The sequence below is a fragment of the Tachysurus fulvidraco genome, chromosome 9 (genome assembly GCF_022655615.1).
Source record: "Tachysurus fulvidraco isolate hzauxx_2018 chromosome 9, HZAU_PFXX_2.0, whole genome shotgun sequence".
Classification (NCBI taxonomy): domain Eukaryota; kingdom Metazoa; phylum Chordata; class Actinopteri; order Siluriformes; family Bagridae; genus Tachysurus; species Tachysurus fulvidraco.
The window spans coordinates 23567583-23580647 of NC_062526.1; the positions used below are offsets into that span (position 1 = coordinate 23567583).

At 42.3% G+C, this 13065-nt stretch overlaps 2 protein-coding genes across 16 annotated transcripts in view; one reads left to right on the plus strand and one right to left on the minus strand.

Moving 5' to 3' along the window:
* LOC113662366 overlaps positions 1–13065 on the plus strand; it is a 64356-nt gene that overhangs the window by 37300 nt on the left and 13991 nt on the right. For 13 of the 15 annotated variants that reach the window (XM_047818134.1, XM_047818135.1, XM_047818132.1 and 10 more), the window contains one exon: positions 4974–5038. In XM_047818134.1, coding sequence (XP_047674090.1) covers positions 4974–5038 — 65 coding nt within the window. Of the gene's footprint in view, positions 1–4973; positions 5039–5328; positions 5798–13065 lie in introns of those variants that run through there. The other 2 variants (XM_047818128.1, XM_027177104.2) reach the window with 2 other exon arrangements.
* On the minus strand, positions 1889–4938 carry LOC125145431 (paraneoplastic antigen Ma3-like). The gene has a single exon (XM_047818151.1). It carries the CDS (start codon positions 2692–2694, stop codon positions 1906–1908), a length of 789 nt encoding a protein of 262 aa, XP_047674107.1. The 5' UTR covers positions 2695–4938; the 3' UTR covers positions 1889–1905.

Genomic DNA, 13065 nt, shown 5'->3' on the forward strand with positions numbered 1-13065 from the left:
CCTGGGTGAGCCTCAACTTCAGTTCCTGAAAAGCACACTCACACTGGTCACTCCATCTGGGGCCAAATGGCTCTGATGGGCGGAAAACGGGTCTTGGGTTCACCCTTAACTGCAAGGTATGCTTCTTAACCGGCAGACAACCTTTCAACAGTTCGTTCAGAGGTCGACACAGGACTGAGAACCCCTTCACAAACCGACGAAAATAACCACAAAAACCCAGAAAGGACCTCAACTCTGTCACCGTCTGAGGTCGTGGCCAAGACACAACCGCCTCAATTTTAGATGGGTCCGTGGCTATACCATCCTGTGACACAATGTGACCAACATAGTTTACAGACGCCCTACCAAACCGACACTTATCAAGCGACACTTTGAGACCTTTCTCTCTCAAGCAATCAAGAACCTTTAGGAGCCGTTCCTCATGCTCTTCAAGTGTGCGACCAAAAATAATCAAGTCCAAATACACTAGTACCTCCAGCAGATTCATGTCCCCGACAGTCCTTTCCATGACTCTCTGAAAGGTGGCAGGGGCACCACAGATCCCCTGAGGCATCTGTTCAAACTGATAAAACCCTAATGGGCAGATGAATGCAGTTTTCTCACTCATGGGAATTTGATAGTAACCACTCCTCAAGTCTAAGACCGAGAACCATTTGCCGAGAACCAGACCGAGGAACGGTATACTGGTCGGGGACGGTTCGCTGGTTAAGTGTTCGGTAGTCAACGCACATTCTGACCTTACCAGATTTTTTCCGAACGACCACAATGGGTGACGCATATGGGCTCCTAGACTCAGAGATAATGCCAGTTTTCTGAAGTTCCCACAGATGTTTACGCACATCATCTATATCAGCGGGGGCTAAACAGCGAGATCTTTCTCGAAAAGGCCGCGGGTCCATTAGTCGAATCTCATGCGTGGTACTTTTTGCACAGCCAACCTCCCACTCATGACAAGAAAAAACCTCCCTCCGCTGCATCATTTTCTCACGAAATCAAAAGAGGAGGAAGATAACACATTGTTATCCCCCAAGACATTCAGGGACAATACCGGCGGTATAGCCTCTACAGGGAATATGTGAGCTAGGGGACTACCTCTCTTTATCTGCACTTCCCTAGAAGATATGTTTCTCACTGTCACCCTGACATGATTAGAAATCACATCAGATATTGGATGAACTTCAGGTCTGATCTCAAGCGCCGAAGTAGTGAAACCATTTATCGTATTAACAGCCTGGTCCACAAGTGCCAAAGGCTCATCCAGTTTACCCGGAAACTTTACCAACCCGGGTAAGCGTAATACCTGCCCAGGCTGCAGAACAACAGGCTTACGATTAACAGACCATACAGTGCCATGCTTATCCTCCTCATCTTGCGAGACAGCAGTGTGTTTAATGGATTCAAAGGCCTCTCGCATTACAGGATGTATGGTTAGAGTGCTAAGAAATGCATCTCCTGCCTGTTCTTGACAAGACTGGAACAGTTTCCTTACTAAATGAGTGTTCGTGCCAACCAAAATGGCAATCCCCTCTTTTGCCAGCGGGTCAGGGCACACGAGAGCTAAAGTGTCTACAACTTGGGGAATACCCGTGAGGGCCGCAGTAAATTCAAGTCTTAGTGAAAGGTATCCATCGTAGGGGTATTTATGAGAGCTCAAACCCCATAATTCAAGACTATCCATTTTCTGTAAAGGTAAGTGTCTCAAATAAGTACTGTAAAAGCTACGATATAAAATAGTGACCTGCGAGCCACTATCAAGAATAGCTTTAGCATAGACCCCCTCTATTTGGACAGACACTTCAGCAGAGGGACCCACTAACCCATCTGGCAGGTGTGACAAACAGGAACTAGTTCGAGGGGGACACTGAGCGGAACGTGTCTTGCAGGAGGGAGCTCGATGCCGTTCCTTCACCGAGCTCCAGGAAAGTTTCCCGGCACCCTTCCCTGGGTCCTTTTGAGCAGCTTCTTATTAATCAAGCGAAGGTTCTCCGAGCGAGTACAATCTCGCTTAAGGTGTCCGTCTTCCCCACACTTATAGCAGAAAATGCCAGATACCAAAGAAGGAACAGAAGGCCCAGCCCTGTCAAGGGCAACAGCCTCTGAAAAGACAGCTGTAGCAGGGTTTTCTAGAATGGGGCTCACAGCGTTCTGTGCAACACCCGCAGGAGTCCCCGTAGCCGTGCTCAAAAGTTTCGACACTAGCGTTGTCAGCTCCTTAATATTTTGCCTTAAACTGTCTACCTCAGATGCTACCCGAGTCAATGATGCCTGGGAAGCCCCAACAGCAGCAGTCATAGGCACCTGTGAAACAGCCGCAGTGGCAACAGAGGCTTTTGTACTCTCTCTAACACTCACCCAATGCTCTTCCTCTCTCACCTCTCGCATGAGCTGAGAAAAAGACGGGGGATCTCTCAAAGTGTGCATCATTCGTACACGCAAAGCCACCAGGTTATTGGTGAGTGCGCCCTTGAACAGTTGCTCCAGGCGAGCCTGATCCAAACCAGTGGCATCCACTCCCCCTCTCAGAAGTGCACGGTGGAGCAGTTTATCCAAGCGATAAAGAAAAACAGACAGCTTTTCCCCCTCCTGCTGGAAGGTATGACGAAATGAGGCCATAAGGTGACTCTCTACAATGCGCTGCCTCTTAGCAGCATCATTGCACTGCCACTCCATAATCATTTGTGTAGCCTGCTCCATCCAAACCTCATACTCCTCTTCGCCTGTAGGGACAGGCTTTATGCCCGAGAACACCCTCAGCTTCCTGTAGCTGGGCACATCAACAATCGGCTGGGTGCAGCGATCCACAAGCTTACCTAACGCATTTACTTATTCTAAATTAACATCTAACTGAGGAGGCTGTATACCCATAGCAACATCCCTCACATCTCCCATAGACTTTCCCTCTTGTTGTAATAATGCCATCAATTTAGCCTCAAAACCCTCCCCTTCAGGGGCAGGACTCGCAGTCAGCAGGTGGCTCACCAGATGAACAGGCCAGGGCCCTACTTCACCTGTGATGCCTACCTCTGGGGGTACAGAACTAGGGTCAAGCTCTGCACTAGTCTCCACTAGGATGAATAAATGCTTACCCGTCTTGTCACCATGCCGACCACGTATCCGAGTCCGACCTAGAACTTTAACTGAATCAAGTACATGACTCACCGTGTCATTACTAACATCCAGCGGTACCTTGCTAAGTATAACACTGTGTGTCAAGACCACATTCTCCTCCCGACTCCACTCAACAGCCTGAGTGAGGTCCATATTAATGTCTCTATGCCGATGAAAATAGCTAAAACACAAATAACACTAATCACAGGTTAATTTTTTACTTGTTTTAAGTACTATGGGAAAAGTTATCCCAGCGGTGCCTCCAAAATGTAACCCCCTTTTCACCCGCGATTGTCTCCTGAAACATAGGCAATCATGGCCCATAGCGAATACTACCTGACTAGCTAGTTATTTAGGGTTAAGCTACACTATACATAATGGCGCAGCAGGAGTCTGGATTCTCAGCGGTGGAATGGTGAACTGGCTGATCTCCTTGTACTTATGTAGAATTACAATAAAACCCAGAAATAGTACTTGAAGTGACTAACGAAAAAACTCTATTAATATACAGTAGTGCGGTGCCTCCACTGGTGATTACTACACTTACTGGTAGTGAGCAGTGCTTAATGTATATCACCAGAACATGAAAATACAGTAGCTGTACTATATCCTAAACTTGGTGTGTGTGTGTGTGTGTGTGTGTGTGTGCGAATGAGTTGCCACTACACCCAGTTATAACAACATATAAACAAATAAGAGTTTATTATTTATCTCCTGCAATAATCAGACTGCAGCATCAAGGCTAAATTCCAAAAAATATAAAACATCAAAACATCAAACTTATCGTTCGTAAGGCCTTCGAATGACACAAAAGGTCGTGCAGAACAATACTTTTAGGTTATCAATAAAACAACAAATGTAATAGTTCTCAAAGCGCTTGTCGTTGGGGCCCGTTGGTGCACGTGATACAACTCACCAAGCTGAAGTGTTCAGTGGCTATTATTTAGCTTCTCACTCACTACTTCCCGGTCCTCTGATTCACAAAATGTCCGTCCTCACGGCCGAAGCGATGTCTCGTGGTATCCTTTTGCCCGCGAAACTCCAGTTCACCAAATGTGACTCACAATCCGTGTTTTAGCGCGATGCTCAAACTCGTGTAGCTAGCTTGTGTAGCTAAACGTTGTTAGCATATTAGCATAAGCTGCAATGTACGTGAAACATCCGCTGTTCGCCGGTGAGACCGCGATGTTCGCGACCGGCTCCACACGTCTATAGAGTCCAGAAAAATGTTATAACTCAAATAGTTAGAGTTCCTTTTCGTTATCAAACAATCCCTTTTTTTATATATATATAAATTTCTCCGGCTCGCCCCTCGTGCGCACTTCTCCAAGACTCACCCCGTTCGCGGGTTTCTTCTTTTTTTCCGGCCCCGCCCCCATGCATTCATTGGCGGATGCTTCCAATTGACTCGTGAAACAAAAACTTGATTGGATGATATACACATAGTCCCACATCATATCAGATGCTCAAAAAAAAAAAACCAAAGCATTCATGTACATTAAAGCAAATGCAGCAAATAAACATACAGGGCAACAAAATTGACACAGTTAAATACTGTTTTCCATACCCCTACTTTACAGGTGCTTACATCTAAAAGCCCAAAGGCACACGCACACACACTCACAGGCACACACACACACGCACATACGCACACACACGCACACACGCGCACACACACACGCACACACACGCACAGACACACACACTGAGTGTCACTGAGTTAACTGTAAACTGTTAAATGTCAGTCACTGAGTGTGAGTCAAACAGAACATCAGCCTCCACACCTTACTTGATCACTTCAGACAGAAAAATATTGTTGTTACCACTAGAGGTTTGATTTCTGAGGGTTTCTTTCTCTTTACCAGGAACATGTGGAGAGAACGGGATTACTGAAGGACGTCCGGACTGTAAGGGAAAGCCAACAGATCAGGTTAGCAAACATAAAATGAGTTATAGCAGATCTGTTTCTACCTTTAGAGCTTTCATTTTATTTGTGATACACTGCAGGTAACACACATGACCCACACATGCTTTCACTGAACACTGAGTTATAGGAAATGATCTTCTGCTGCTTCTATCAGAACAACACATGGTGTAAAGAAAGAAGTCAGATTTGGAGATTTGTCGTCTTTACAGGATTTTACCTGCTTCTTGAAGTCACCAGCAAAACCCACAGAATTTGTGTTATATGTGTAATTTTCCTCTTCTGTCTTTCCACAGCCTGAACCTGATCTTGTCACTTTCTGTATTAAATAACACATTAACACAGCCGGATCAGCTCAGGTCCAGAGAAAACTGAGTACACCAACATTGTAACAAACTAATCCGCAGTAAATATTCTCAGATGTTACAGAATAATGCTGAAAACATAATAAATACACACCTTGGTCAAGCACAAGATTCTTTCTGGTGGTATTTTTGTATGTGTTTAATTTTACTGTTAAATAAAAGGGAAAAGGTTCCAGATAATTACTTCATATTCATCTTCATCATGTTAGCATTGTTCGGCATTCACTTTTTCTGTTAATCATTAAAAACTGCTAAAGGATAAATTTGCAAACTATACTTTGAGTGTTCGTGGACATTTTTCTCATCTTATGTGTACCATTCTTACATACTGTACATCAGGTTAAGAAATGAATGTGCTAGAAGGCTTTTGTGTAAATAGGCTTGTGTAAGAAGTTCTTGTTTGTGACTTGCTAAAACCTTGAGCATAATTATAAAGAGAAGGATTGTTAAATATGCATGGACTGAATGTGTTTTTCTAATAAATAAAAAAATAAAATTTTACATCAATATAATCAATACAATAATTAACAGTATTTAAAGTGAAACCCCCAAACAATCACAAAAGCAGGAATTTGGAGTAAATAAATAGTGTAATACATAAAATGTGACATTTGAATTCTATCAATCTTCCAGTTATTTGTTATCCATTAATGAATAGCTGATTCCTTTAAAGGCAGGGTCTCCGATTTTTGAGAAATACTTCAGAAAACTGAGTCGGGCCGAATAATAAACAAAAATCAAAACAAAAATCAAAACAAATGTGTAGCCAATGAGCAGAAAGGAGCGGGGCTTTTCAATATGAGAGTGTTCAGTGCACATGTGTGACATTAGAAGAAAGTGGTTTTAACATTGACAAGAACTATAAAAACAAAGAAAGAAAGCGAAGAAAGGCTTACGATAAGGTAAGAAGTAGGACCGTGTTAATATAGGATCAGCTTTCCAGCGCTGGAGAGAATTTAAGGAGCGGGAAGTTGGCCACATATTCACAGATTGGAGTTTCCCGAGTCAATAACTCCTGAGCTAAACGCTGTTACTACACAAATAACACCTCCTTTTGCTTTGTTTCACAGAACTAATATATGTCGTCCTTTGCATAATTATGCTTGTGTGCCATTTTTGCTTGTTTGTTTATCTGCAATCGTATTGCTCTTCCCTTCAGCTATGATATTTCTTTCCATTAGTTGCCTGGGTTACGTAGGCAATGTATGTGTGGGCAGAGCTATAAATACAGTGGTGGGACCCATTTGGGTTAGGGGCGTGTTTGTTTTGGTGATTTCAAATGTCGACATTGGCTTTCAAAAATCGGAGACCCTACCTTTAACTGGAGCACAAAAGGATCATTAAATAAAGAAACCTGTCAATGAACCACATTATTATTCTAAGTTTTAAGGCACTACCTAGTGGTCAATGTAGAACATGGACTTTTACTTGTGACAAATTCATGCAGAATTCTCAAATATTTACATTTACATGACATTGTTTACAATTACATGTTGCTGTACTGAGGTTATGGTATGTGTGAAATTCACTAATTGGTCATGTGGTGCTGATTAGTTTTCTATAACAGCAGCTCTAACAGTAGTGCTGGTTGTAATTGAAATCACTGGTTTACGTTAATGCTTTAGGAACATTTACCAGCTAGTAAAGATGGTGTACAGGTTTGAGCTCTGACTGTGTTTTGTAGCTGAAAATTGCTTCTTCTCTTTTTAAATGTTACAATAAACTGATAAAATTATTTCAATCTTAATTCTGAGTGTAAAATACTGTAAAGAAATAGATAATAATTCTACTAAATTGTACATAAGTATAGCTTTCGCAAAATTTGCATCGATACTGTGAAGAAAAGAATAGTCACAAGAAACAATTCACTGCCAGACCAGCAGAGGGCATCTCTCTTGTAAATTGATTTTTTTTCCTGGGTTGTTCCACCAATTTCCTGTACACACCTGTCTTGTGTTCCCTTTCAAGTTTCGGTGTTTCACTATGGGATACGCTCCTTTGGGAGTGGCTTCTTACCTCAGTATAAGAGCCACCCAGCTTCATCACGTTATTCAAAAACCTATTCTCTCTTCACATCAAAAGTCTTACAGTCCTGGTACTGAATCAGATGAACTGTCGGTCGTTACGCCATCACTAACCTAATCCTTCAGTTTGCACTCGGGTTTACTGCAGGATTTTCCTCAGTACCAGAACGATGGTTGAAGCAATACAGCCTTCCTGAGCTAGTGAGGGGAATCCTCTGTGCCTATGCTCATGTGGGAATAAGATCTCATTCAGAGACACACACCAGGTATGCTCTGAATATCTTGGGCTGAAACAAGCCCAAGTAGCGATTGATGCTTCTGGCACTTGCGAGTCTTGCACGTGTTTCACCATTAAGAGCCTTCCCGCATGCCAGTATGCCAAGCCAGTCTGTCAGATTCTGCCAGAGCTCCTGAAAGAAGTTGCTGTCACCTGGAAAGATAAACCTCTCACTGGAAAAATGCCCATTCAAGGGGGATCGGCTCTTGACCTGGAGGGAATGGAGAAGGAGGACTTTCTCCGCATGCCCCTATGGAGCCATTAGTAGCTGTGCCTTTGCATCCTAAGCGCTCGGCAGCTGCACACTCGACATTACTGTCAAAACCCGATTGATTCCAGCCTAATATGTTGGAACATGCTTATAAGGTGGTCTCTCTCTCAATCAAAGCCTCGAAAGCTACCTCTATGCTGACCGTATCAGCCACACCGTGTCAGACACAGTGGGATGAGATTGAGTGGTTATGGATCTCTTTCTCTGTCTACAGAAATGTGCAGTTCAGGCTGATGGAGAGTCCATGGTTACTATGGTGATTTAGGAGAAATCACATGTCTGATAGGTTAGCCAAGTTAAAGGAAGCCATATGCACAAGCGGTGCTCACCCACCTTCAGTATCCCCAGATGACAGAGCCCGCCATGGAAGAATGCAGTGGGTCTGAGTGGAGTTCAGGAACAAAAACCTGGCTGACCCACCAGCTCCTCATCCCTTCCAGGTGGTGAGGAGGAAGAAGAAAGCATAAAAATTCACTCAGTGTTTGAGTGAATTTGAAATCAAACCCTGTGTTCATGCCAAAGGTCTTGTTCCTCTTGAGCTAAAAACATTTTATTCCCCACTTTTTGCTTCGCCAGATTAGCAGAGGTTGAATTACTAATGCCCAGTGTGTATTCATGTGAACAGCACCCGAGGGTTCAGAGAAAGTGATCAGCTGTTTGTGTCTTGAGCTAAACTGCATTCGGGAAAACCAATCAAAGAGGAAGTGATTTCCTTGGCGTATTCCAGAAGGGTCTTACAGCTCCGCCTGGTTTATGTGCACACTCAACAACGGGATGTCAGCTTGGTGGGCTCTCTTTTTAAAGAGGTCACAATGCAGGATATTTGTGATGTGGAGAGTTGGTACTCACCACACAAGATTTTATAAACTAGATGTTACAGTACAGACACTATCACAGGCTGTACAGAGTGTAGGATCTTGAGTTCTTACTCATCCAGCCCTGGATGTTTGTTATGAATTGGTTTGCAGGTGAGTTCAAAACAGGCTATCTGGCAATACGGGAGTTAGGAAATCCCATAGTGTGAAAATAAAACATATGCTTGAAAGAAAATATAGGTTAAATAGGTTAAATATAGGATAGGGCTTCTGAGGGATACGTGGAAGGGGCATATCCTATAGTAGAGAATACATGTTACTAATTAAAATTGTACTTATTAATAACACTCTTGACCAGCCTCTAAGTTCTCCTCAGCTCACATGTGGTAAATGTGTCTTTATGTCTTCCAAACCTGCTGGTGAATATACTGATGAACATTACAGCTTTGTCCCAAACAGTAGAATTCCTGTGTACAATACATGATAACATACATTTTCAGAAATGAGAAATGACATAGTGGTTTCCTGAAAAGTATATAAAGCGATAGTCAGTCAGTGTGTCAGTGTGTGTTTCACACTGAGGGACTGGTGTGTGTGTGCAGAAGAATCAGTAATGATGAAGTGCTTATATCTTTTGTATGTCGTGTTTCACGTCACTGCAGGTAAGTGAAGTTATTTTCTATTTTCTATTACAGAAAGAAGAGAGAATATTATCCAGTTCTTAGTTCAGCTGCTTTGTGTTTAGTTCATGTGGTTTCTGTCCAGACTGGGTTTACAGTAGGCTGGGGTTCAGCTCTGTTTCTAAAGAATAAACCAAACACTGTCAAATGTTTATTAATTAAAGAATTAACAACATTAACAAGTAATTTATTAGTGGTTTTGTATTTTATTGTCATTTTTACTAAAATTGTATATTTTTAAACCAGCATGTACTTCTAATTAATCTGTTCAAAGGTGTGTAAACCTACACAACATGACGTGTTATAATGTTCTAATTTAGACCTGTTCAGCTTTGATCATGTGAATGTATCAATAATAACTCACATAAATCATAGGAGAAAAGTTACTTCCTGTAACTTGTAGGTCACTTCTTCACTCTGGTCTTAGCTGTAAATAGATGTGTAGAAATTTTACACCTTTTCCTGTTGTGTCTCTGTCACTGCTGTTGCTCTGACCACCAATTTCACTTCCTGCATTACATCATATTAGTTTTTTACAATTAGTTACATACTTTTAACAACACTGTGTTCACATTTTCAAACTCATAAAAGCTTCCTGTGTGGACTTTCTACTTTAACCATTTCTTCTATTTTTCACTTCATTACCATCTGTACAAAAGTGTAAATGTGTGGCTCTATGAGCAGTGTTGTGATGCAGTGGGTAGCGTCGTCTCCTCACAGCTCCAGGGTCCCTGCTTCAGTCCTGAGCTCAAGTTCCCATCTGTGTGGAGTTTCTGTGTTTTGCTTTTATTCATGTACCTTTTTTATTGAATTATTAGGTAGGCTTATTGTCATGTAATGGATAAAGACGCTGTACTTTTTGGCCAGAATGAAAGCAGGGACTTGGCTATGGCAGCATAACTAAAAGGAGATCCAATAGGTAACACAGGCCCCTGAGACATGAAGCAGCCAGTCACTCCACCATCAACAAACCTTGTAAAGCCAAATGTGTGAAGAGTTTCAAAAAAGTGAACATAGTATTGAGAAATATAAAAAGTAGTAGTTAAAAAAAATGTAAATTCTTCCTAGTAGAGCTCTGGGATGTAAAACTAAACACATGATAATCAGATCACTAAACTATTATGTAACATTAAAATATAGTACAATACTAAAAAAAAATAAAAAAAAATATGAACAAACAAAAATTATAAAATAATTTTATTATATAATATATTAATATAATAATTATCTGCTTGCTGGATTTATAAATCATTTAATTATTACAATTTAATTATTACTTATTTAATTATTTTACACAGGAACTAATTATTATTAAGTAGTCAGTAGTAGTAAAACAGACATTTCAAGATTTTGTAATTAATTTTACTCAATAATAAATATTTCCTTTAAATTTAATTTAAAAATATTATCATTCATATTGTATTCAGTAGATTCTGAGATTTTATGTTTGTGTCTGTAGGTTGTGATCTCTCTGGTAATGAGACAGTAAAAATTATACAGCATCAAGGTGGTTCAGTTCTGTTACCCTGCTCCTGCTCTGACCTGCACATCAAACCTCACACATTCACCTGGATGTCCTACAGAAAAGGACGTGTGAATGGCATGTTAAATGATGAACACTATCGTGACAGACTTCAGCTGTTTAATCACATTTCTTCTGGTAATCTGTCTCTGCTCATATCTGACCTGAGAGAAGAGGATCAGGGAGTCTACAGGTGCAGCACTGAGAAGGGACACAGAGACATCAGGATTTATGTTAAAGGTAAATGATTTAAATGCACAATAAAAGTTGATATTTAGTGTGAAATCATCCTTGATAAGACTTAAAATGAATTATAGTTACATAATTAATAAAAATGGCTTCTCTCTTTACTGTACATATAGTGACACTGTTATGAGAGCCATGAGGGCTCCCTCTGCTGGCCTGCAGAGGATTTGCTGCACTTGAGCATCAGGACTCTATTTCCCACTATTCATTGCACAGCACACCTGTTTGTAATCACCCGGTCTATTTTGTTATTGTTATCACTGTCTTCATACTGAGCGTTTATTCTGTTCTGTCTGTTTCCCTGTTTTTGACCTTGCTTGTTTTTCGTGTTTGTGAACGTTTGCTGCCTGCCCTGACCCACGCCTGGATTATTGACTTCTGCTTTTGGATTTCCTTTGATGTTGTTGTTTGCCTGATGTGTGACCCTTGCCTGTCTTGGATATTGCCTAATAAACCAGCATTTGGATCTAACCTGTTTCACGTCGTGACAGAATACCTCGCCCTACAAGATCTAGCGGTTTATTGCATCCACCCTGGTTTCATCACTGCATCAGCCATAAACTCAACAACCAAATCCAGCATTCCCAAGTCTTCCTGCACCTTCTCCGACCACTCATCTAGGGATTCAGCAGTGATCTTTCCCCGTTCCGATTGTTGTGTTCTCGTACCCCGACATGTACCGATACAGCGGCATACGAGTCCAAGTGTTACCCCCGTCCACTGAAGAAGAATGGTGGGACAGGTTGGACGACTTGATGTCTCTTCGCCAAGAAGGACGAGCGGTGAGTGGTTTTGCCCAATTGTTCTGGACATGTGCGACTGGTTTGAACCTCAGCAACGTGGAATTAAAGTTGTACTTAAATGACTGTTTGGATGAACCTTTGTCACAAGCAGAAATGCAAAGCTTACAAATTTTTCGACTTTTGGGGTTTTGTCAGCAATTTAGAACGCCGAACCCGATGGAAATTGTGGGAAACCCCAGATGGAAAATCGGGTGACAAAATGGCCAACAACACGCCTGGCTCAGATTATAAAATGGCGAGCCAGGCTGTCGGGTCTGCACCTACCCCTAAAATGGCTACCATTGTACCTGCCCCTGTTTTCAAGAGGGTTACTACCGTATCTGCACCAGCAGTTAAAAAAGCCACTGTCCTGACAACACCTGTCCCTCAGAGGGCCGTTACCATCCCGGCACCTGTTGTCAAGGTGGCTGCCATTCCTGCATCCCAACCACTTCACAAAATGGCTGCCACACCCCAACCACTTCACAAAATGGCTGCCTCACCTACCTCTCCTGTTCGTGCTAAGCCACAGCTACTAGTGTCTAGTCTACTGGACCCCCAGATGACGTCTGTACGGGTGTCTAAGAGTCAAAATCCAGTTATGTCAATGTCAGGGCTACAGAGGTACGTTCTCTCAGTTCCATGCCTCCTGTATTGGCTATGGCACCGCGGTATGCTTGCTGCTCTTCTGCTCCAACAGGCAGTTCCCAAATCCATGACTCGGAGCCATCTGACTCTCCTGAGCCATCCGAATCTGCTGTTGAGTCCTCTGAACCAATGGAATCGTCGGAATCAGCTGATTCACCCAGACCCACTGCCTCACCTGCCTCACCTGCCCCATCTGAACCATCTGGACCATCTGAACCATCTGAATCTGCCGAAACTGCCGAATCGGCTGAATCTACTGAAGCATCTGAACCTACTGAATCAATTGTGTTGCTTGAAGAAATGAGAGGGTTTTTATTGCAGGAGCAAGAACTTGCAGCAGCGGGTGTGGCTTTTGTTGTAGAAGCTAAGCCCTCACGTCAATTTGGCAAACCAGATGTACTCC